This window comes from Sapajus apella, unplaced genomic scaffold, assembly GCF_009761245.1.
Source record: "Sapajus apella isolate SASKATOON/1434 unplaced genomic scaffold, GSC_monkey_1.0 scaffold576, whole genome shotgun sequence".
In the NCBI taxonomy this organism is placed as follows: domain Eukaryota; kingdom Metazoa; phylum Chordata; class Mammalia; order Primates; family Cebidae; genus Sapajus; species Sapajus apella.
Genome location: NW_022437502.1, coordinates 15,754 through 41,530, shown reverse-complemented (window position 1 = coordinate 41,530; position 25,777 = coordinate 15,754). Strand labels below are relative to the sequence as shown.

Sequence of the window (25,777 nt, the reverse complement as noted above, 5' to 3'; positions counted from 1 at the left end):
GCCGCAACCTCCGCCTCCTGGGTTCAGGCAATTCTCCTGCCTCAGCCTCCCGAGTAGCTGGGATTACAGGCACACGCCACCATGCCCAGCTAATGTTTTGTATTTTTAGTAGAGACGGGGTTTCACCATGTTGACCAGGATGGTCTCGATCTCTTGACCTCGTGATCCACCCGTCTCGGCCTCCCAAAGCGCTGGGATTACAGGCTTGAGCCACCGCGCCCGGCCCAACACTTTTTTTTTTTTAAGATGGAGTCTTGCTCTGTCACCTAGGCTGGAGTGCAGTGGCATGATCTCAGTTCACTACAACCTCCACCTCCCAGGTTCAAGGATTCTCCTGCCTCAGCCTCCCAAGTAGCTGGGACTACAGGAATGTTCCACCACACCCAGCTAATTTTTGCATTTTTTTTGTAGAGACAGGGTTTTGCTATTTTGGCCAGGCTGGTCTCAAACTCCTGACCTCAGGTGATCCACCCACCTTGGCCTCCCAAAACTGGGATTACAGGTGTAATCCTGAGGTCAGGAGTGTAACCCTGAGGCCGGCACAGGGAGTGCTAATGTCTTCCGCACCCGGCCAGAAGACAATTTACTAATTAGCCCTCTGGGTGCCTGCCCCACCTCAGAAAGGGGAAGAATAAAGGAATATGATGTCTATGCCATAGGATTGTGGAGTAAAATTCATACTTACAATGGAAATCCCATCCTGACTACAATTTGAAGGATGGACTTCAGCGTAATAATAATCTCAATAGACCATCTGGTGCATTCCTTACTCTGTGCCAGGTCCTCTTCTAAACGCTTCATAAATATCAACCCAATCAGCACAACAACCCAATGAGGTTAGAACAATTACTACCTGATTTTACAGATTAGGAAACCGAGACTCAGGTTAAATAAATCTTTTAAGGTTTACACCAATTTATATCAAGTGCCAGAGCTAAGACTTGAACTCAAGAAACTCAACTACAGAATCCACACTCTTAACCACGCGGTTATGCTGCCCCTCGATAATGGTAGAATGACATTCAGTTATTGCTCTGGACCCCAGATGTTTTGCTCTTCAAAAACAAAGCTGGCCCTTTAAATTAATTTTTCCTTTGGTAGTTGGTACAATGCTAGCCTCTGTCAGGAGGGGGTGCTAGAGACACTGGAGGAGGAAGGGGCCTTCCTCCGGTTGTGCTGGGCTCTTCTTAATAGCTCAGAGCTCACAGCTTCTCCAGCATCACCCTCCTGCAGTGCAGGCAGTTTTTCCAGAACAGGAATCCTGCAGAAGATGGTGGTCAGTAGCACTTTGCAACTAGCAGCTTCTCCTAGTGTCCCCCACAAAGAGGAGGTGTGCCCCTAATCAGATACCGCTCCATGACAGCTTACCCTGGCACCCAAGGGCAGACTTCTAGAACATTCTCCCAGACTTCTCTGCCATTGTGAGCCACCGCCACGCCCTTCTCAGCAAGGTCTGGATCTCAGCTGGGATGAGGCCTGGGGAGGTTCTTTCTTAGTTCTAGGGGTGCTGACTGCTCCCTATGTCCATTATTCCTATATTTTTTAAAGCTCTCCTAACTTCTTACCATGCCTTCATTACTCCAATCCCCTGTTCTAGTTAGTACTTATATTAAAGTTCTCATATTCAAATTGCTATGTGGTTTCTGTCTCCCGATTGGATCATGACTAACACAGAAATCAAATTAAGAGGCTGGGTCGGGCACAGTGGCTTATGCCTGTGGTCCCAGAACTATGGGAGGCGGAGGCAGGAGGATCGCTTGAGTCCGGGAGTTTGAGATCAGCCTGGGCAACACAGCATGACCTCATCTCTACCAAAACAAAACAAAACAAATTAAGCAACTGCCTAGGTGATCAGGACAGACGGTGATACAGGCCTAAAGTAAGGCAGCAGCAGTAAGGATGAAGAAGTGGGCCTTGAGTCATAGTTCTCATGCAAAGCTGGCCAATTCTAACTCAGAACCATACAGGAATGAAGATTCCAGGGAATGAGGTCCTTGTGGTATTGAGGCTAAGTTGACAACACACAGCCGATCACTTAATTTGGGGCTATTCCAAGCTGGAGAGTCCTATGGGACATCCAGATGGCCATATTGAGAAGGTTGGCAGTATTTAGCAGGAAAAGGGAAAAGAGCTATAGGTGGAAGGAAGCAGAGAGGCTTACCACACGTGTGTGTTGTCAGCTCACTGCACTGTGGCACCTCTTCCCCATGGGATGAGACCCCACTGGCATCCACTGGGTGAAGATGCAGTTCACTTTCCTGGACCTCATGTCCATAGTCCTCTCCCACTGCCATTCTCATACTGTATCCCCTGGACCCATCCTCTTACCCAGATTCCCCTTGTCCTATGCATTCCTCACCTCCTCCCATGCCAAGGTCCTTTCCTTCCCCAGCAAACCCCATGTTCCTTATTTCTTGGAACTGCTTCCTGCACCAGCTATAGCAGGTGCTTTACACAAAAAAGATGCTCCTTAAATGTCACTTCCTGCTTTGATAATTTCGAAACTCCTTCACAGAAGGGATGCAAAGAAGCCTCTATCCTCTGACATTTTTAAAGGGCTCTCGTCTTTCTTTGAAGGATTTTCAAATAATAACAGCACCAATAATCATGGAAGGCACAGTTGGACTTACGTCTGACCATGGCAAACTAACTCGTATCAAACCAATCCTCCTGTTGACAGCAGTTTACAAGCAATTTTTTTTTCTTAAATGTGTTTGAATGCATCAGAGAAATATCAATATAGTCAGGACATGAGGGGCCAAGATGCTGAAGAGAAAAGTACAGAGAGAGGAGATGAACACTGAAGACTTATCCCCTTGAGGGACCTGCCAAGTCCTAAGCAACTTCCAAGTGGCTGAAAAGTTGAGTAGAGCTTTCAGAAATCTCACAGCTTGGGTAACAAAAATTGGAGGTATAGGGCTCACCATAAAGGAGGAGTTCTGGTTAAAAAAAAATATATATATATATATATATATATTTTTTATATCTATAAAACGTATGTTATATATAAAGCATAAATGTTAATATGTATGTTTATATATATTACATATGTATTTATGTTATAACATATATATGTTTATATACATATAAATACATATGTAATATATATATATATATATATATAAACATGTTTTCAGCTAAAACACCTGAAGGGCTGAAACCTGAGAGTAAGGTTTAATCACAACTAGACTAGTTCTCACAAAACCCAAGGTCAAACCTATCTCAAGCCTACTTTCCCCAGAAGCAAAAGTAAATCCTGTCTGAGGGAAGATCCTTATATATCTCTTCGATATTTCATTTTTTTAATGTCTAGCACTTAATGAAAAATTACCATGAATATCAAAAAATAAGACCAACTGATGAAAAGCAAAAGGAAAAAAAAAAAGAACCAGATATTAGAGTTTGCAGACGTGAACTTTAAAAGCAGTACAATTAAATATTGAGGAGAACAGATGACAAGATTGGTAATTGTATTTGAGAACTGGGAATTATTTTTTTAAAAACAAAATTATAGGACTGATTACTAAAACAAATCGAATTAAAAACTCAGACAGGCATGGTGGCTCACACCTGTAATCCCAGTGCTTTAGGAGGCCGAGGCAGGGGAATTACTTGAGGTCAGAAGATTGAAACCAGCCTGGACAACATGATGAAACCCATCTCTACTAAAAATACAAAAATTAGCCTGGTGTGGTTGTGCCCATTTGTAATTCCAGCTACTCAGGAGGCTGAGGAAGGAGAATCGCTTGAACCTCGTAGGCAAAGGTTGCAGTGAGCCAAGATTGTGCCACTGCACTCCAGCCTGGGACACAGAGGGGTACTTCATCTTTAAGAAAATAATAATTGTATAGGAGAGAGATCCAAGATGGCCAATTACTAGCAGCTCAGGATTGTAGCTCCCAGTGAAAGCGCAGAGAACGAGAAGACGCCACACTTTCAGACGAATTTTTGTTGCTCACCAACCAGGAGATTCCCAGCGAAGGAACCCCACGGGTCACCAGCGCGATTCTTGTGGCCAGCGCGGTGGTTCTCGGTGCAGAGTAAACCAGACTGGGTCCCCTTTTGGTCGACGTTTGGAGCTCTGGGAAGGCAGAGTCGCCTGTTCAGCTGATTGAAAAAGGAACTCAAGAGGGAAGCCAGACCGGAGATTCCCAGGCAGAAAAGCACCAAGAATCTTAACGCAGCTGTTTTAGCCAGCGCAGTGGGTTGCTCAGATTTCGGCGCTGGGAATCAACAAGTTGGACGTCCACTCAGAGACCTAATTTGAAAGTCGGTAATTACAAAGATGACAGGTGGATAAATTTACAACGACGGGAAGAAACCAGTGTAAAAAGGCTGAGAATACTCAAAATCAGAATGCCTCTCCCTCTACAGGGGATCACAGTTCCTCATCAACAAGGGAGCAAGGCCTGTTGGAGAATGAGTGTGTTCCAATAACAGAATTAGGCTTCGGAAGGTGGATAAGAAACTTCTGTGAGTTAAAAGAACATGTTCTGGCCCAATGTAAAGAAACTAAGAACCTTGAAAAAAGGTTTGACGAAATCCTAATGAGAATAGACAATTTAGAGAGGAATATAAGTGAATTAATGGAACTGAAGAATACAATATGAGAACGCCACGAAGTATGCATAGGTTTTAACACTCGAATTGATCAAGCAGAAGAAAGGATATCAGAGGTCGAAGATCAACTTAATGAAATGAAACGAGAAGACAAGATTAGAGAAGAAAAAGTAAAAAGGAATGAGCAAAGTCTCCAAGAAATATGGGACTATGTGAAAAGACCTAATTTATGTTTGACAGGTGTACCTGAATGTCATGAAGAGAATGAATCCAAGCTGGAAAATATTCTTCAGGATATTATTCAGGAAAACTTTCCTAACCTAGTAAGGCAGGACAATACTCAACTCCAGGTAATACAGAGAACACCACAAAGATATTCCTCAAGAAGAGCAACCCCAAGACACATAATCATTAGATTCACCAGAGTTGAAATAAAGGAGAAAATTCTAAGGACAGCTACAGAGAAAGGTCAGGTTACCCATAAAGGGAAGCCTATCAGACTCACAGCAGATCTCTCAGCAGAAGCCCTACAAACTAGAAGAGAGTGGGGGTCAATATTCAAAATCCTCAAAGAAAAGAATTGTCAACCCAGAATCTCACATCCAGCCAAACTAAGCTTCATAAATGAAGGAAAAATAAAAGTTTTCACGAACAAGCAAGCACTCAGAGGTTTCATCACCACCAGGCCTGCTTTACAAGAGCTTCTGAAAGAAACATTACACACAGAAAGGAACAACCAGTATCAGTCATCCCAAAAACTTACCAAAAGGTAAAGAGTATCTTCATAATGAAGAATCTATATCAACTAATGGGAAAAATAGTCAGCTAGCATTAAATGACAATATTAAACTCACAAATATCAATATTAATCCTAAATTTAAATGGATTAAATGCCCCAGTGAAAGACACAGACACGCAAATTGAATAAAAAGTCAAAACCCATCAGCACACTGTATCCAGATCCATCTCATAAGCAAGGACACACAAAGACTCAAAACAAAGGTTAGAGGAAGACTCACCAATCAAATGGAGAGGAAAAAAAAAAAACAAAACAAAAAGCAGGAGTTGTAACGTCTCTGACAAAATAGACTTTAATAGTAACAAAGACTAAAAGAAACAAAGAAGGACATTACATAATGGTAAAAGGATCAATGTAACAACAGGAGTTAATATAGGAGCACCCACATACAAAAGACTTATGTTCTTAATGACTTATAAAGAGACTTGGACTCCCACACAATAATAGCGGGAGACTTTGACACCACATTGTTAATATTCGATGGATCAACAAGATAGAAAATTAACAGGGACATTTATGATTTGAACTCAGACATGGAACAAGTAAACTCAGTGAATATTTATAGAATTCTTATTCCTTCCTGTCTCCGCTGTTAAGTACAATTATCAGCATAAAAGAGGTTTTTAATACCTTTTTTTAGATTGCATTCCAGCCTGGGCAATAGAGCAAGACTCCTGTTCTCTCTCCCCCTTTCTCTTTCATAAAATAATAATAATAATAATTGTATAATCGCTGGGTTGTCCATGAAATGGTAGAAGTGATCACTTCAATAAGTCAAGGATGCTTGTTAAATTTAGGGTAAGACCTAAAAGAAAAGTATACTTCATATGCTAATAAAGGAGAAATTATCCAAAACAAACAACCTTAATCCAAAAGAAGGAAAAAAGACAGAAAAAAGAAAAGAACACAGAAAGAGAAAACCAATAGAAAGAATTATTAGTAAGATGGTACATTCAAACCCAAATCTATCAGTAAACACATTAGACATAGTGTGTTAATATTCTGATTTAGAAAAAACTGAATTTCAAAAAAGCAAATCTTACATGCCTACAAGGATGAAACCTTAAATATAAGAATGTGAAGAGGTCGGAAGTAAAAGGATGAACAAAGATGTACTATGCAATGACTAATCAAAAGAAAGCTAATTTCCTCTCAGTAAAGAAGGAATAGAGAGGAAACTTTCTCAACTTGATAAGAATATCTGGTCTGGGCATCGTAGCTTATGCCTGAAATCCCAACACTCTGGAAGGCTGAGGTGGGAAGATCAGCTCCAGGAGTTCAAGACCAGCCCAGACAACATAATGAGACCCTGTCTCTACAAAAAATTTAAAAATTACAGCCAAGTGTGGTGGCCCAGACCAGGCATGGTGGCTCACACCTGTAATCTCAGCACTTTGGGAGGCCAAGGCAGGTGGATCACCTGAATTCAGAAGTTCAAGACCAGCCTGAGCAACAGCAACATGACAGAACCCTATCTCTACCAAAACTACTAAAATTAACCAGGCATGGTGGTGTGCACTGGTGGTCCCAGCTACTCAGGAGGCTGAGGTGGGAGAATCACTTGAGCCTGGGAGGCAGAGGTTGCAGTGAGCCAAGATCCCGCCACTCCGCTCCAATCTGGGGGACAAAGTAAGACTCCATTTTGAAAAAAAAAAAAAAAATTAGGCAGGTGTGGTATAGACCCAGCTACCCAGAAGGATTTCTTGTGCTTGGGAGATTAAGGCTACAGTAAGCTGTGATCATGCCACTGTACTCCAGTCTCCAGCCTGGGTGACAGAGTGAGACCCTGTCTCAAAAAGAAAAAAAAAAAACTACCCCAAAACCCAGAGCTAACATTATATTTAATAGTGAAGGCCAGGCATAATGGCTAATGCCTGTAATCCCAGCACTTTCGGTGACCAAGCAGGGCAGGTCACCTGAGGTCAGGAGTTTGAGACCAGACTGGCCACTGGCCAACACAGAGAAATCCCATCTCTACTAAAATAAAATTAAAATTAAAAAAAAAAAAATTAACCAGGTGTGGTAGGGCAGGCCTGTAATCCCAGCTACTCAGAAGACTGAGGCAGGAAAATCACCTGAACCAGGGAGATGGAGGTAGCAGTGAGCTGAGATCATACCACTGCACTCTAGCCTGGGCAACAGAGCAAGACTCTGTCTCAAAAAAAAAAAAAAAAAAAAATAGTGAGACACTAGAAACTCCCACTACAATCACAAACAAGGCAAGAATGTTCCCTCTTACCACTACTCTTCAACATCATACTGGAAGTTCAAGCCAATGAAATAAGACAGGAAAAGGAAATAAAAAGTATACACATTGGCCGGGTGCGGTGGCTCAAGCCTGTAATCCCAGCACTCTGGGAGGCCGAGGCGGGTGGATCACGAGGTCAAAAGATCAAGACCATCCTGGTCAACATGGTGAAACCCCGTCTCTACTAAAAATACAAAAAATTAGCTGGGCATGGTGGTGCGTGCCTGTAATCCCAGCTACTCAGGAGGCTGAGGCAGGAGAATTGCCTGAACCCAGGAGGCGGAGGTTGCGGTGAGCCGAGATCGCGCCATTGCACTCCAGTCTGGGTAACAAGAGTGAAACTCCGTCTCAAAAAAAAAAAAAAAGTATACACATGAGGAAGAAAGAAATAAAACTATCTTTGTTTATAGGCAAGATGATTGTCTCATCAACAACAACAAAAAAATCAACAGAGAAACTCCTACAACTAATAAGAAATTATAGCAAGGCTGCAGGCTACTATGTGAGTAGATAAAAGCCAATCACATTCCCATATAAGTGCAATGAACGAATGTAATTTGAAACCAATACACAATATAATTTATATTAGCGCCCCCAAAAATAAGATATTTAGGTATAAATCTAACAAAATATGAAAAACTACCCAAAAAAAACTGTAGGAAAAGGAAAAAACCCTACAGAACTGATGAAAGAAATCAAAGAACAACTAAATAAATGAGGACAGATTCTATGTTTGCGGACAGAAATCAATATTGTGAAAATGTCGGTTCTTGCAACTTGATCTGTGGATTCAATGCAATCCCAATCAAAATAAACAGTGAGTTATTTTGTAGATATTGACAAACCGGTTCTAAAGTTTAAATGAAAGGCATAAGACATCCAATAGCCAACTCAACATTAAGAGAGAAGAACAAAGTTGGAGGACTCACACTACCCAATTTCAAGCCTTACTGTAAAGCTACAGTAATCAAGACAGTGTGTTATCAGGAAAGAACAAATACACAGATCAATGGAATGAAGAGAGAGCCCAGAAACAGACCCACATAAGTAGAGTCAACTTATCCTTGAAAAAAAAAAAAAAAAAAAAAGTAAAGGCAATACAATGCAGCAAAGAGAGTCTTTTCAACAAATGATGCTGGAACAAATATGCCAAAAACAATAAACTGGATAGAGACCTTCTATCCCTCACAAAAACTAACTCAAAATGAATCACAGACCTAAATGTATAAACGCCAAACTATAAGATAACATAGGATAACATGAACAAGAAGCCAATACCAGCCAGCAGCTGCAGAAGAAACACCCCCACTGACTGAGCCCTTACTGTTGACCAGGCTTTGTGCTTTACTTCAGTCACTTCCATTAGCCCCCCCTTATTATCACACACACCCCTTAATAGATGAGAAATTAGGTATAAGAAGTATAAAAAGAATAAATATCTTGCCAAAGTCACCAGCTTGCTCTTTATCCCCTTGCTATATTATCTCTGCATGCTGAATTCCAGAGATTTGACTAAAATCTTTATTCACATAAATATATCCAGGTCTGGCACTGAAATAGCTGAAATCTGATGCAGACTGAAAAACCTTAACTGTTAATGACCTGTTACATCAACAAAGATATACATCGGGTGTCTACTATTTACAAGACAGAATTTGTTTTTAAGCAACAACTTAGTGAGCTCTCACTCAGGTTTGGAATTCAAAGTTGCAAGCACTTGACATTTTTTCACATCATTTAATCCTCACAACAACCTGCCAGGTTAAGTGCTCTTATCCTCATCCTACAGATGAGAAATGAGACTCGGCGAGAGGAAGAACACTGTTCTTAAGTGGAAGAACTTGAATTCGAATAAACAGAACTCTAGAATCCATGCAGTGAGTTATCACCTTCACTCCCACTCGAAGACATCCACCGCCTCCACTATGGCCACACGTATCATTAACACAAAGCCTTCAGACTTAGGAGCTGGCTGGGCATGGTAATTCACAACTGTAATTCCAGCACCATAGGAGACCAAGGTGGGAGGATCACTTGAGACCAGGAGTTCAAGACTAGGCTGGGCAACATAACAAGACCCTAGCTCTATGAAAAAATTAAAGAAAATTAAATTAAATTTAAAAACTGATGAGCATTCTTGTGTGTAGTATCTGATCTTCACAGCAACCCTGTAAAGTAGGTGAGACAGAGATCATGGGGATTTTATAAATGAGGAAACTGAGGCACTGATGCAAGGGAAATATACATTGTGGGCATACCCTGAATGCCCCACCCACCAGGTGAGACCATCAGAAATTCTAAAGACAGAAAAAGAAACACACATCAAAGGCTGTTTAAGTAAACCTTAAAATTGAAAAAACTGCTGCTTTTTCATTTAACAAACACTTTTTTATTCTCTGTTATTATACTTACCAGGGTTCTAGGACTGAATGAGAAATACAGGTTTTCTATTGGTCATATTCACAGCCAACATTTCCTCTGTGCCAGGTCAGAAAGACAGTGGTCACCTTCATGAATAACTTCCTCGGGCAAAGCTGCTCTCAGCCTTGACTAAAGTTGCCTGTCCAGGGGCTGGTCCACACTCATGATCTCTCTTCTCTGGCACAGAGAAAGTGAATGGTCAGACCCATCTCTTGAATGGTGAGTCATGTGCTTTAATAACGTTTCTTGTTCACCAGATACACTTTATTAAAAAGTGAAGTGACAGTCAGAAAGGTGAAGTGGCTTAGCCAAGGTCACACAACTTGGAAGCAGCAGATCAGAAAGAAAAATCCAGGTCTCCTGCTAGGTAGGCTAGTCTTCCATCCAAGGGCATACTAGACCCAGGTCAACTCAGCCATGTGGGGCTGCCAGATGTTTCTGCATGTGGATAAGGGCTAAGGGCTACGAGGGAACTGAATAAGCTAGAAACTCCCAGAACTTTGGTCCTAGAAGGGCCCTTAAGAATTATCCAGAGCCGGGCGCAGTGGCTCAAGCCTATAATTCCAGCACTTTGGGAGACTGAGGTGGGCAGATCACCTGAGGCCAGGAGTTCAAGACCAGCCTGGCCAACATGGTAAAACCCCTTCTCTACTAAAAATACAAAAAAATTAGCAGACTTGGTAGCATGCACCTGTAGTCCCAGTCACTTGGGAGGCTGAGGCAAGAGAATCACTTGAACCCGGGCAGCAGAGGTTGCAGTGAGCCAAGATGGCACCACTGCACTCCAGCCTGGGTGACAGTGTGAGACTCTGCCTCAATGTAAAAAAAGAATCATCCAATCCATCCATTATATAGGTAGGTAAACTGAGGACCAGCCAAAAAAAGCAATTTGCCAAAAATTACACAGCTTGAAGTGGGCAGATCAGGTCCAGAGCCCAGGTCCATAGCAATCTTATCGTTCAAGTGAGCTTGGACAGCAATTTGCATTAGCTGCTGTGAGGATGTCAAAGCAATCAATCCACAGGACTGTTTTGTTTTTTTCCCTAGCAAGTCCAGGTCATAAACAAAAAGTACAACGTGTAGCCTCTGTCCTTGAGGAGTTTACAGTCCAGCTAGAAAAACTGGCATGTACACAGGAAAACAGAATCAATACCATAAAACATCAGAACAGGCAGCAGCTGTATCAAGAATTTAAAGGAGGCAGACAGCAGCAGGGCTGGCTGTGTAGGAAGGCTCCCTAAAGAAGGGCTACAGAAAGCTGGACTTTGAAGCACGACTAGGAGTCCAACAAATAGAAAGGAATAGGTATGTCAGTCTAGGAAAGAGCTTCAACTCATAAAGGGGTTTTGTGGGAGATGAGGCAAAATCGCACACGAAGGCAAGGTCTTAGCGGCTGGGGATCCTTCAGATGCCAGGTCAGGGCATTTGGACTTGGGTCTGTGAAACAATAGGTCTTCAGACTTGTTCAGGAGCAGATCACTTGGAAGCCTCTGAGCTCTTCACAGAATTCCACAAGTGACTGATCCCACTTCATTCCAGGACAACATTCGTGTCGGGAAACAGAACTGTTCTTCTACATCTGTAACATAAAACCACAACCACAAGCGTGCGTACCTGTGAACAAAGTAAGTTCTCAAGTGAAACAGGATCAATCTTTCCCAAATACTCCTGTCAAGAGTTATCTGTCCTTGACCTCTGTCTTCCGTCTCTGTCTTCTGTAGCTTGTGTACTGATAGACAACATGTACCTGTTCCACTGTTTTTCACAAAATATGGGAGAGAAAAACTTAAAAAATGGAGAGAATTCTGAAAACTTACTTTTTTTTCTTCATATTGGAAAGAGGCAGTCTGATCATTTTAAGGATTCAAGGCAATGCCACATAGAGTAGTATCCTCACTGAGCATCAGTTTCCCCATCTGGCATGGAGGGGTTGGAGATGGAAACATTATCTGAGGCCAAGTTTTGGACACATGATTCACCCAGTCTGGTCATCTTCACATCTCCTGGGCTCTCTGGACAATGAAAGGGATGGGGGACCAGTCCTTCCATACATGTCCACAGTTCTAAGCAGCAGAGACAGTAGCTTTGGTGGGACTAGCTCTGTAGCTGTCAGCTTCTGCAAAGGCCAGGGGTCAGCATGAGATGTCAAAAAAGGATTTCTGTGCTGGGTCCCGGAATGAGCACAACACCCCAGTTGCTGACAGGTCAGACCCATTTTGGAGTGCCCCCAGATACTTCTCTCCTCACCTGGGACTCCCCATTGCCCATCTCGGGCTCCTGAAGCTTTCCCGACTGCTCAGTCTTGGAGGAAGATGAGTACCTTCATTCCTAGGTCACCTGGCCAGGAACGGGCAGCACCCTGTGCCCAGGATGTAGGCTTCTATGAGCTGGCAGGGGCATGGAATTCTTGGAGAGTTCGTGTGTCGTGTCCCCATTGCCTGAGGGAGCTGGGAGGTCACTAGAAGCCGGATATAGTAGCCACCAAACACTGCCAGCAGCTGGCGGGCCATTTCCTAGAAAAGGCAGGGAAGCAGATTGAATACCCCAGGGGAAGCCCTTGAGGGAAAAGGGCTTAGGCACTGGGGAAAAGCCACACTGCCTTCTTGCCCCTGGAATGAGGAGTGATGTTCACTAGGAAGAACCAGGCCAGGCCAGCACCTGGGGCTCTCAGAAGACGCCAGCCTGGTCTAGACGTCCAGTTCTGCAACCCACGGGCTGTGGGGCTCCTGCAGCCTCAGTGCCCTCACTGCCAAGGTGGGTAACTAACTGCTGAATGGCAATAACAATACTCACAAAAAAGATATGCAAGCTCAAAGCGCTAGAGAAATTACCTAATTCTAATTACCTAAGTTTTTAAGCCGAGCTGGCCAGGCATGGTGGTTCACACCTGTAATCCCAGCACTTTGGGAGGCTGAGGCAGGAAGGTCACCTGAGGTCAGGAGTGTAAGAGCAGCCTGGGCAACAGAGAGAGACTCTGTCTCTACAAAAATAAAATTCAAATTAAAAATATATTTTAAAAACATAAAAAGAAAGTCAACCTAGCCAGCCACAAATACATTCTTTTTTCTACTTTCAAATGTCTATGAGTCTGTGTTCCAAGTGACTCACCTGAAGAAAATTACTAAATAATGGAGGTGGGGAGAGAAATAGACCATGATTACAGAATCCTTTAATTCATACAAGGTACCTGGTAGATTTCTTAACACAAGTACTCCTAACACATTAAAAGAGACTGCTTATATTTAAATATGATCACTGACAGTAAAATTTAAAAAAAAAAAAAGAAAGAAAAACATAAAAAAGGGAAAAAAGAGATTGCTTATAAAATTTAGTTTTATCACAAAACGACAAATACTGTATGATGCCACTAATACAAGGCACCTAGAGTAATCAACTCACAGGGAGAGAAGGTAAAACTGTGGTTTCTAGGGGTTGAGGGGAGGGAGAAAGGAAGGAAGGGGAAGTTAGTGTTTAATGGGCACAGAGTTTGATTTGGGAAGATGAAAATATTCTGCAGATGGATGGTGGTGACAGTTGTGTAACAGCAAGAATGTACCCAATGTTGCTGAACCATATACTTAAAATGGTTACGATGGTAAATTTTATATTATGCATATTTGCCACACAAAAAAATTTAAGTGAAGAAAAAAAGGATTAAAAAATTTAATTGAAAAAAATATACTTCTTTTTTCTTTTTTAAAGACACGTATCTTAAGCCAGGTACAGTGGCTCACGCCTGAAATCCCAGCACTTTGGGAGGCCGAGGCGGGCAGATCGCCTGAGCTCAGAGTTCAAGACCAGCCCGGCCAACATGGTGAAACCCCGTCTCCACTAAAAATACAAAAAAATTAGCCGGGCATGCTGACAGTTGCCTGTAATCCCAGCTACTCGGGAGGCTCAGACAGGAGAATCACTCGAACCCGAAGGCAGAGGTTGCCGTGAGCTGAGATCGTGCCATTGCACTCCAGCCTGGGCAAAAGGAGGGAAACTCTGTTTCAAAAACAAAAAAGGACACGGGATCTTACTATGTCCTTACTATGTTCCCCAGGCTGGTCTTGAACTCCTAGGCTCCTGCCTTGGCCTCCTACAGTGCTGGGATTACAGCTGTGAGCCACTGCACTAGGCCTTAATGCACATTCTTATTAACACATTTAAAGAGCCGTAAAGATCCATTGACCAGTCTAGAAGATGGGATCTCAGGGGAAATGCTTAAATTCCGTAAGCATGGTGTTGAAGGTCTCTCACATGACTTGCGTCCACTCTGAATGTAATGAAATAAGGTGTGGGTTACATCAATGCTAGTTATGTCTATAAAGTTAGTAATTAGGGACAGGCTTTAAAGTCAAAAAGGCCGAGAGGGAATTTCAGCTCAGTCACTCTGTGATTAACCCAGAGCAGTCGCTTCACGTCGTTGAGCTCGTTTCTTCATTGGGAGAATGGGGAAAATAGTGGCACTGACCCCATGAAGTCAGAGTGAGGATTAAAGAGCCTAACAGACAAACAGCATTGAGCCAGCGCCTGGTGCTCCACGCATGGCATCAATATCTTTCCAACATAAGATTAGCATTTGTTTCAAGTTATCCGTTGTGCTAGAAAATATAAAACACTTCAAATAGTTTACCACACCCTAACTCAGATTGGTCTTCTTGCCAGTTTACTCTAAAATCAGTAACATAAGAAGCAAAGAGCAGTAGCAAGAACATTGGCCTACTTAGCATCAGCAGGGCTGGCTTCGGCCCTTGGCTTACTACCCTCTCCCTTTCTGGCGGCCTTGGGAAAGTCAACTGACCTCTTGGAACCGTATTTCACCCATCAAGGAAGAAAGAAAAATAATTCATACCTTGAAGAGAATGCTAATGAATTTTATGCACGAGAAAAATCTGTTAAAATGTAAGAGGTCGGCCGGGCGCGGTGGCTCACGCCTGTAATCCCAGCACTTTGGGAGGCCGAGGCAAGTGGATCACGAGGTCGAGAGATCGAGACCATCCTGGTCAACATGGTGAAACCCCGTCTCTACTAAAAATACAAAAAATTAGCTGGGCATGGTGGTGCGTGCCTGTAATCCCAGCTACTCAGGAGGCTGAGGCAGGAGAATTGCCTGAACCCAAGAGGCGGAGGTTGCGGTGAGCCGAGGTCGCGCCATTGCACTCCAGCCTGGGTAACAAGAGCAAGACTCCGTCTCAAAAAAAAAAAAAAAAAAAAAAAAAAATGTAAGAGGTCATTATCACTATCTTTCCATCTTTTACAGACACTGGGTTCCTACTGAAATATGATCATCTAGCCCAGGCTGAGACTTGGGCATCAATTATATTTTCCCTAACTAAATTATAAAGGCAGCGACTTTAAAAACATGTGCACACACACTTGATATTCATGACAAGAAATTGTATTACTATTGGTTTGAATAAATTTGAAAAAAAATCATTTAAAAGACCCATATTTAATGGGTTATTGCACAAAAATCCACACATGCATGTTGCAAGAAAGTACATAACCTTATCAATCTTTTCTCTTTAAAAAAAAAAAAAAGCCAATAGGATAAAGTGAAGAGATTAATACATTTATCATTTTCTCTTTTATTGTTTTTTTTTTTAATATTTTGGCAGGGCACAGTGACTCACACCTGTGATCCTAGCACTTCAGGAGGCTGAACTTGAGCTTAGGAGTTCAAGACAAACATTGGCAACATGGTGAAACCCTGTCTAAATAAAATTTAAAAATTAACATAAAAAGATAATTTTTTTTTGAGACAGAGTCTTGCTCTGTTGAAACACTGCACTGGCCTATCACTTTCTCTAAATAGTACTACTCGTAGGATTTCTACTCCCCCCAGTACAAAAGAGAAAGCCTAGGCTGGTTTGGACCTTGAATCCCCAAACCTCTTGGCTGAAAAGATGTAGGTGCTCTTCTGAAGTCTCAAAGGTCACCTGAGGTCACCATCACTGCTTGTCTCCCTGACAGTGGGTCTGTCCCTGTGAGAAGGAGGTAGCACAAGCTGCAAACCACATTTTCAGATTTCTGGTCTACCCGTGCTTAGCCATAGCCAAGAGGCAGTATGGATGGCAGGACCCAACAGAACTCTGGGGCTGACAGAATTGGAATTCAACAGAAATGCAAAGAAGTAGGAGGTCGAGGTGGGTAGATCTCTTGAACCCAGGAGCTGGAGACCAGCCTGGGCAACATGGCAAAACCCTACCTCTAATAAAAATACAAAAAAATTAGCCAGGCATGGTGGCCCATGCACATAGTCCCAACTACTCAGGAGGCCAAGGTGAGAGGATTGCTTAAGCCTGGGAAGTTGAGGCCACAGTGAGCAGTGATCATACCACTGCACCCCAGCCTAGGTGACAGGAGTAAGACCATGTCTCAAAAAAAAAAAAAAAAAAAAAAAATGCAAAGAGGAATCAACTAACTAACTGCAATTAAAGTAGATGGATGAACGGTTGGATAGATGAATAAAAATTTATTAATTAAGACCCAAATATTTGTCAATATGTTCATGGTGAAGTAAGCTATAATCTATCAACATGCAACTACCCATCCAATGCAACCATCAAAAAGAATATCCAAGATAGTAAATAATGCAACAAAAAGTCCCAATAAATAAAAAATGCTTCCTCTTAACTATTTTTTTTAAGCGCTAGGGTGAAGAATAAAAAGACTGAGAACTCCTGAGCTAGATTTGTATGGTGTCTTCCAACTGAGAGAAGCCATGTCCCTGGGAATCTAGGAAGCCCCCACATAGACTTTCTCTACACAAACTCCCCCAAGGGAGGATGGCCGTGACTAGCCCTAGTGCCCGTTACCTCTGGCTCAGCCTCGGGAACGAGCTGGTGAAGCTCAGTCTGCATGAGTGGCCTCTCCATAGGACGAGAACTGTCGGGCAAGAGAGGAGCATCCTCCAAGTTCTCAGGCCCCTCCGCTGTTGCAGGGCTCACCCCAGTCTCCATGACAACACACAACTGGCTCAATCTGCTTCTCAGCAAGGACTGCAAAGGAAACAGAGATGGGGCTCAGGAGTGCTTAAACTGGGTGGTGTCTGCGGGACAGTCCCTCCACGAGCTGCAGACCCAGCAGAGGATGAGGTCTCAGACTCAGATGATGACCTCAGAAAAAGCTGGTCACATTGGTGGTATTATGTAATTCCCTACAGATGGTCATTATTAGCTTCTAAATATTTTTCCTTTTTTGGCCAAGCAGGGTGGCTCGAGCCTGTAATCCCAGCACTCTTGGAGACTGAGGCAGGTGGATCACTTGAAGCTAGGAGTTCAAAACCAGCCTGGCCAAAGTGGTGAAACCCTGTCTCTACTAAAAATACAAAAATTAGCCGGGCATGGTGGCGTGTGCCTGTAGTCCCAGCTACTCGGGAGGCTGAGGCAGGAGAATCACTTGAACCTGCGAGGCAGGGGTTGCCGTGAGCCAAGATGGCGCCACTGCACTCCATCCTGGGTGACAGAGCCAGACTCTGCCTCAAAACAAACAAACAAATATTTTTCCTTTCGTGTTCTCACTTGCTCAAAGTAGCCTGGGATGTGGGTATCTTTATCCAGATGTTGCAAATGAATAAACTGAGACTCAAAGGCCTTGCTCGAGGCCACACAGGAACTAATGAGCCAGATTCAGGGCTAAGTCACAACCCTGACTTCAAGATCCACTGCAGCCAGAACTCAGAAAAGGCTGATCCTAGAGAAGGAGCCCAGGGCTCAGAGACAGGAGGCCTGGCCTCCAAACCTGGGCATCACCAGCCAGCTCCATGACCACAGGCAGGTAACAGGTCATGCCAGAGCCTGTTTCCTCCTCTGGAGAAGCAGAGCGAGATCCCTCTGATGTTCTTAATAAATGATAGAAAGGCACTGTGAACAAGTAAAAGTTGCCTCAATACATGAAACTTCGAGATCCACCAAAATTTATTATTAATAGTATTATTGTAAAGAAATACGTTCACCACAGGAAATATGGAAGAAACAATGAGTTAAAAAGAGTCAGAAGGCTGGGTGCAGTGGCTCACACCTGTAATCCCAGCACTTTGGGAGGCTAAGCGGGGAGGATCACCTGAGGTCGGGAGTTCGAGACTAGCCTGGCCAACATGGTGAAATCCCGTCTCTACAAAAATACAAAAATTAGCCTGGCATCATGGTGGGCACCTATAATCCCAGCTGCTCAGGAAGCTGAGGGAGAACTGCTTGAACTCGGGAGGCAGAGGCTGCAGTGAGCTGAGATCGTGCCACTGCACTCCAGCCCGGGTGAAAGAGGGAGACCCTTTCTAAAAAAAAAAAAAAAAAAAAGCAGAAAAGTAGTCATAATTCCCAAGGCAAAAACAACCCCTGATTGATTGTTCACAGGTATTCTTCCAAGTAACATTTTCTTAGACATTTTCCTACCTTTAAGAGAATGGAATCGATACAACTTGGCCTTCTGGGTTTGGGTTTGTTTGGTTTTTTCACTGAAGATATCTTACCTCTTGGCTAGTCTTCATTTCTTGAACATGATCAGACAAAAACTGCACACAGTTCTCCAGGTCGAAGTAGACAAACCAAAGCTGTGGGGAGAAGAAGCTGTGAATGCTGTGGCTCAAAGCCAGCCTAACCTGGAACGCTCCCTCCCTGGACAGTCCTATTTAGCTGGCTGTCTAGCAGGAACGTGCCATTTGGCTCCCTCCCAGAGTCTCACACCATGACCATGTCTCATTTGTATGGCTGGTAGAAAAATGGCTTTGGGCACAAATTTAGAAAAGATCAAACCCCAGGCCAGAAGTGGTGGCTCACACTTGTAACCCCAGCACTTTGGGTTTCACTTGAGGCCAGGAGTTCAAGACTGGCCAACATGGTGAAACCCCTGTCTCTACAAAAACATACAAAAAATTAGCTGGGTATGGTAGTGGGTGCCTGTAATTCCTGTTACTCAGGAGCCTGAGGCACAAGAATCACTTGAATCTAGGAGGTGGAGGTTGCAGTAAGCCAATATCAAGTCACTGCACTCCAGCCTGGGTGACAGAGCAAGACTCTGTCTCAAAAAAGAAAAAAGAAAAAGTCCCACTCTGTTCAAAATGGCTGTGGTCCATTTCCCACAAGCCACTGAGCATCCCAGACAGACTCCGAACCCTCTTGGACATCACCTGTTCTACCTGAGGCCACCTTCATCCTCAATGGGCGGGGCATGAACATGCAAATGAGTAAAAGCCTTCAAAGCTGACACCTGCGGCCCACAACCAGGTCTGAGGTAATCAACCTGGGTGCTTGTGGGGAGGGAAGCAGGACGAGAAGTCTACACCCCACCTGCACCCCCCTTCCACCTCAGGGGCCAGCCAGGCTAAAGGCTGAATTCCTCCACATTCACCTTACCACATCCTGTCAAGACCACACCTGCCACACATCCTAATTGAAGTTCTTCGAGAAACTGGTGGCCCCTGCCCCAAACTCCCATCCACTGGCCACCTCCTCTGAATCCCAGACCTCCCTCCTCCCATGGACTGACCCACAGAAACCCAAAGTCATAGCCTTCTTGCCAACTAGTATCCCAACGTCTTACCCACAAAAGAGTATTTTTCAAATGATTCCTTTAAAGCTTCTTACTGTGAAAATTTCCAATCATGTACAAAAGTAGATGACAGCAACCCATCATCCTCCTGCCACTGTTAGGTCACCTCATAGCCACTCATGGTTCATCTCCATCCTCACTTGGTACCTGTACCCAACACCCCCACCTCCACTACACCCACCAGTGAAGCTGAAGGACATCCCAGATAGTGTATCACATCATTCCAAGATACTATTTTGAAACTGAAAGAACCCAGCTGTCTAAAAAGATGTGTCCTTTATTTTTTCTTTTTCTTTTTTTTTGAGACAGGGTCTCACTCTGGCACCCAGGCTAGAATGCAGTGGTGCAATCACAGCTCACTGCAGCCTTGACCTCCTGGACTCAGGTGATCCTCCCACCTCAGCCTCCCAAGTAGCTGGGACTACAGGCACGTGACACTATGCCCAGCCAGGTTTTGTACTCTTTGTAGAGACAGAGTTTTCCATGTTGCTCAGGCTGGTCTTGAACTCTTAGATTCAAGCAATCCACATGCCTCAGCCTCCCAAAGTGCTAGAATTACAGGCATGAGCCACCACGCCCAGCTGATGTGTCCGTTCTTTGGTCACCTATCCATCCATGCATTTAGCTAACTAACACACGCCAAGTCACTACTATGTGCCAATGGATAAAGGAGATTTGGAGGTAAATGAGGCTAAGAAGGACCTCCAAATTCCAGGAGTTCCCAGTCTACAATGTCACAGTTGAACTGCCAGGAATCTTGTGATGCCATCTGCTTCACCCCAATGTTAGGTAAGATCATCTTATACCTACACCATCTTGAGTGTGACAGGCTCCACAAACACAGGGACCTGTACATGTTCTCTGCTGCAGCTTCAATCCCTGGGACAGTGTCTGGTACATAATAGGCTCTCAATAAGCATTTGTGGGGTAACTGAGGCAGGTGCATGAGGAGCCTCTTCCCAAGTCCCCCATGCACACCTACCCCTTGGGCTCCCACCGGGCGAGGGGCATGACTGGTGAGAATGCAGATGTGGTGCTGAGGAGGTCTTGCAATTCCACCAGGCAGATCAGGCATGGATGGAGGAACAGGCAGAGTTCAGCCAGGATCAGCAGATCTGGCCTGTGTTCCGACCCACCCTGCGACTCCATACTAGTCACTTTCAGATCTCCCCACAACCTTCGGGGCAAAGAGAACGACCAAACCAGGCAGACAAGGCCTTCAGCGTCTGATCTGCCTCTCTGGCCTCATCTCTCCCCGTTGTGTCACTCTGACATAGCCCCAGCCATGGTGAGCTCCATGCAGCCCTTCAAAGGGACCCTGTGTACTTTGCCTCTCAGCCTTGTCAGGGGCTGTCCCTTTGCTATAAGGCTGGAGAGGCTACTATTGACTATCTCACTGTGTGCCTGTCATCCTCTGGCAGGACAGGGACCTTGCATGGGCCCCTCAGTGTCGTCAGTGTCGAACCGAGGGCACAGCGCAGAGGAGGCTCCATCTGTCTGCTGAGTAAATGCCAGGTGGCCAGCAAGGTTTGGATATTATCTGCGCTTCCCTTTCAGCCCTGCCACGTGGAGGTTCCAGGCCACTGGTTACTGCACAGAGAAGGTGTCTCGAGGAAGAAACACCGGGGCAGGGAGGAAGGAAAGGGCTGCCAATAGCCATTTATTCATTAGCAGACTAGTGCAGACACTGTGCAGGTTGACAGAACATAAGGCCACTGCTCTCCATGTAGCCCAACATAAAACTGGGTCATGAGGAAGAGCTCACTATGAGACACAGTACCTGAATCACACTCTGGCATCCTTCCACTGTGTCTGTCACCCCCAGCAGCACCCTGTGTCTCAGGAGGGCTCCATTGGCAGCTGCCAGCCTCAGGTCTGTGTTGGTGTTGGCCTGTAAGACAAATGCCAGGCCCATGACCGGACCTCCATACTACTGGGGAGCTCCTGGGCTCTAAGCAGTAGAAACATACTGTCCAATGCCAAGGGACAATCCCCACCCTCAGGCTTCTTCCATTTCCCCCCTATTAAATGGGTTGGGATGGAGGCAGGCACAGTGACTCATGCCTGTAATCCCAGTGCTTTGGGAAACTAAGGCAGGAGAATTTCTTGAGGCCAGAGGTTTGAGCCCAGCCTGGACAATGTAGTGAGATGTCATCTCTATAAAAAATGGTTTAAAAATTAGCTAGGTGTGGGAGCGTGCACTGTAACCCCAACTACTTGGGAGAGTGAGGCAAGAGGATCACTTGAGCCCAGGAGTGTGAGGTTATAGTAAGCTATGATTGTACCACTGCACTCCAGCCTAGGTGACAGAGTGAGACTCTATCTCTTAAAAAGAAGGAAAGCAGGCCGGGTGCAGTGGCTCACGCCTGTAATCCCAACACTTTGGGAGGCTGAGGCAGGCAGATCACAAGGACAGGAGATCGAGACCATCCTGGATAAGATGGTTAAACCCTGACTCTACTAAAAATACAAAAGTTAGCTGGGTGTGGTGGCGCATGCCTGTAGTCCCAGCTACTTGGAAGGCTCAGGAAGGAGAATCACTTGAACCGGAGAGGTGAAGGTTGCAGTGAGCCGAGATCACGCCACTGCACTCCATCCTGGCGACAGAGCAAAACTCAGTCTCAAAAAAAAAAAAAAAAAAGAAGTAAAGAAAAATAAAATGAGATGGGGACTATTGGAACAGTAAACTCAATAGTGTCAGAAGGCCCTGGGATAAAGCCCAGCTCTGCTGCTTCCTGGCTATATGGCCCTGGACAAGGTATGTCCCTTCCCTGAAACTTATTTTCTTCAGTTGTAGAATAAAAGAATGTCTCTGTCTCCTAGGAATGGAGTGAGATTTCGCTGAGATTGTGTGTGATGCACTTAACCCAGGGCCTGGGACTATGGTCAAGGTGCATAAGATATTTGCGGAAGAGGGAAGATCAAATGGGTTCGATCTGTCTGAGCTGACACATCAAATCTGTTGTGTAAGTGAAGCACTCGCTCCATCTAGAAAGCACCTACTTTAAAGTACCTAACACAGCACTGGCCCTCAGGAGGGGCTCTGGGAATCAGTATTCTGCTCCCCCACCCAAACCAATGGACGCCACACATTCAGCTGGGAAAGTGAATACTAAACAGGTGGGGGAGAAGAGGAGGAACAAGGGGACCCCAAATGCTGGTTTGAGAAAGTGAGCACAAGACTTTCAGACGCAGTTAGAAGAGAGCAGCCCAACCAAGGATAATAGTTCCCAAAAGGGGCAGCACCCCAAAGAGGTATTTTGGAAAGGCAAGAAGGACCCGTTGGTTGTCACAGGGATGGGATGGACAGTGCAGGCACTTAGTGGAAGAGGGCGGGGGGCTCCAAACCATGCCTTCCACTGAAAGACATGTCCTATTAGAAAGCATTCTGCATGTTGAAGACTGTCCCTGGGCTGCCTGGACTCCAAATGCCCCACTGAGCATATATGCAGGTAAAAAAAATCTACTTAGAATTCTCTGGTCAGCCAACCTAACTCCAGTTTACATTTATACCTAAAGTGATTTTTTTTTTTTTAAGACCTCGTCTCACTCCGTCACGGAGGTTGTAGTGCACTGGTACGATCACGGCTCACTGCAGCCTTGACCTCCTGGGCTCAGGAGATCTTCCTGAGGCCTTCCTCAGCCTCCCAAGCAGCTGGGACCACATATGCATTCCATCACACCGGGCTAACTTTTAAATATTTTGTAGAGATGGGGTCTCACTGTGTTGCCCAGGCTGGTCACCAACTCCTGGGTTCAGGCAATTCTCCCACCTCAGCCTCCCAAAGTGCTGGGATTACAGGCATGAACCACCAAGCCCAGCCACTTAAAGTGATTGTTTGCATGAGTTTAACATACACTGAGTTTTCCAGGAATGCTTCTACTATGAAAATCAAGGAATAATTATATTTTGTTTTGCCTCGAACTGTAGTAAGGGCTGTTCTTCCTTCTAGAAATCCATATCCCAACAGCTCAATTCCTAAGTCTATCTCTCACTGCCCATGTAACCTTGGGCAAATTACTAATCATCACTCTGCCTCCATCTATCTCCTCACCCCCAAATGGAGATAATAAAGCCCCACCTCAGAGGGATATAATAAGGATGAAATGAGTTAATCCACGTAGAATAATTGAAAGAATTGAACACTTAACACATGTCAGCTGATAATATCACGGTGAGGATGACAGTGAATTGGAAGCACCATGTTTCACTGTGCCATATTAGCCACAAATATTTGTAGGAACTTGGAACTTCTCACGTACCCTAGCAATGTGCTATACTCTACAAGGCAGGGACTTGCCTGCCTTTACAAACCTTCCAATATATATTTTTTTAAGGCAGGGTCTCACTCTGTCACCCAGGCTGGAGTACAGTGGTGCCATCACAACTCACTGCAGCCTTGAACTCCTAGGCTCAAGCAATCCTCCCACCTCAGCCTCCTAGGACTATGGGCATGTGCCACTGCATCCTGCTTTTATTTTTTTGTAGAGACAGGGTCTCACTATGTTGCCCAGCCTGGTCTCAAACTCCTGGGCTCAAGTGATCCTCCCACCTCAGCCTCCCAAATTCCTGGGATTGTAAATGTGAGCCACCCTGCCCGACCCAAACCTTTCAGTCCTGAGAAAGTGCACCAAAGGGAAAACAAGACGGTTATGCAGGACATTGAGGCTCCTAAGGACACCAAGTGACACAGAGTGGATGCTAACAGTCAAAAGTGACAATGGTCAGGAAGAGGGGATCTACACAGTCCTGAGTGACAAGGGATCCAGGGAGCAGGCGGTCCTGGAGCTGAGACCCAAACGAAGACCTGAGAAGGGCTGTGTGGCCATAGACTGGTTACTTAACCTTTCTGAACCTCCACTTCCTCACTGGCAAACAGAGTCGATAACAGTTAATACTTACAAAGCATTTACTTTATACTAGGTACTATTATAAACACTTTGTGTGTCTAAGTCATTTCATTCTCACAACAACCCTATGAGGGAGCTACAGCTATTATCTCAATTTTAGATGAGGAAACTGAAGCCCTGATAGGTTAAGTAACTTACCCCAAGTTGCAGAGCTAGTAAATGGTGGAGGTATCCTGCCTCCGTATAGGGCTGTTGTTGGGTACAGACATGAAGCCCCAAGCTTACAGCGCACAATAGGTGCTCATTAAGTGATGGACATTACTAGGAAGGAAAAAAGGAGTCTCCTAAATGAGCAGACAGTGATGATGGCATTGCCAGGATGCACCTGTGGCCTCCATGCTGTACCATGCTCTTGCTCATTTTCTAGGATCTGTGCCTGGCACAGAGTAAGACTCTGTATTCATAGATAGATAGATAGATAGATAGATGCATACATAGATGAATGGGTGGATGGACGGATAGATAGATAGATAGATAGATGCATACATAGATGAATGGGTGGATGGATGGATAGATAGATAGATGCATGGATGGACGGACAGACAGATAGATACATACATATATAGACGGATAGATAGATAGATAAATAGATAGATAGATAGATACATACATACATACATACATATAGATAGATAGATATTGTTGGAACAATAAATTCAATAATGTCACTCCTGGGCCAAAGACTAGCTCTGGTGTCTCCTGGCTGTGTGGCCCTGGACAAGGCATATCCTGGTACTCTCAAGGGCTTCATAAATACCAGCTGAATAAAAGGAGGAAAGAAGAGACAGAGACAGAGAGCCAAAGCAGGCCCTCCCTTTACCGTATGAATTATATCCACATCCTCGAAGCACCTGTCAGGTGCCAATTTTTTTGCTTGCTCCTGCTGAAACAAAACACTTTGCTTCATCCCCTTCCCAAGAGAAAGTTCTTGCTGCAGGAGTGGCCAGCCCAATTTATTTTTCATAGACCAAACACAAGGGCCATGAAAGCTTCAACAGGCCCCAAGAGCAGAATTATTTTGTCAGTCCCGTGGCAAAGCCCAACAAAGATCCTTTCAGAATGAGTATACCATAAAGTTCCCATTTGTCTCCATGAACACAGGCGCTAAGTAGAACTCATGCCCCAAATGCTGATTTACATTTCCCAACATCCTGCCCTCCCCGCTGAGTCACGCAAGAGCGGAGTGTTTGCTCAGGATCTCAGAGGCCAGCACTGCGCCAGCGATCAGGGGATCCGGAACAGGAGCTTCCCAAGTAGGTGGAAAGACAGCATAGGTGTGGTAGCAGAAAAATGGTCCCCGA

The 25,777-nt window shown here is 44.5% G+C and overlaps 1 protein-coding gene across 5 annotated transcripts in view; it reads right to left on the bottom strand.

The window, feature by feature from the left end:
* Positions 1 to 9,973: 9,973 nt before the first annotated feature.
* The window catches only part of LOC116546088 (transmembrane protein 268), a 31,122-nt gene continuing 15,318 nt past the window's right edge, over positions 9,974 to 25,777 (bottom strand). For 2 of the 5 annotated variants that reach the window (XM_032272430.1, XM_032272431.1), the window contains exons 5-8: positions 21,346 to 21,456; positions 18,487 to 18,567; positions 16,835 to 17,017; positions 9,974 to 12,541 (exon numbers count right to left, since the gene is read on the bottom strand). In XM_032272430.1, the coding sequence (XP_032128321.1) occupies positions 12,362 to 12,541; positions 16,835 to 17,017; positions 18,487 to 18,567; positions 21,346 to 21,456 (555 nt within the window). In that variant the 3' untranslated portion in view covers positions 9,974 to 12,361. Of the gene's footprint in view, positions 12,542 to 15,826; positions 16,001 to 16,834; positions 17,018 to 18,486; positions 18,568 to 21,345; positions 21,457 to 25,777 lie in introns of those variants that run through there. The other 3 variants (XM_032272433.1, XM_032272432.1, XM_032272434.1) reach the window with 3 other exon arrangements.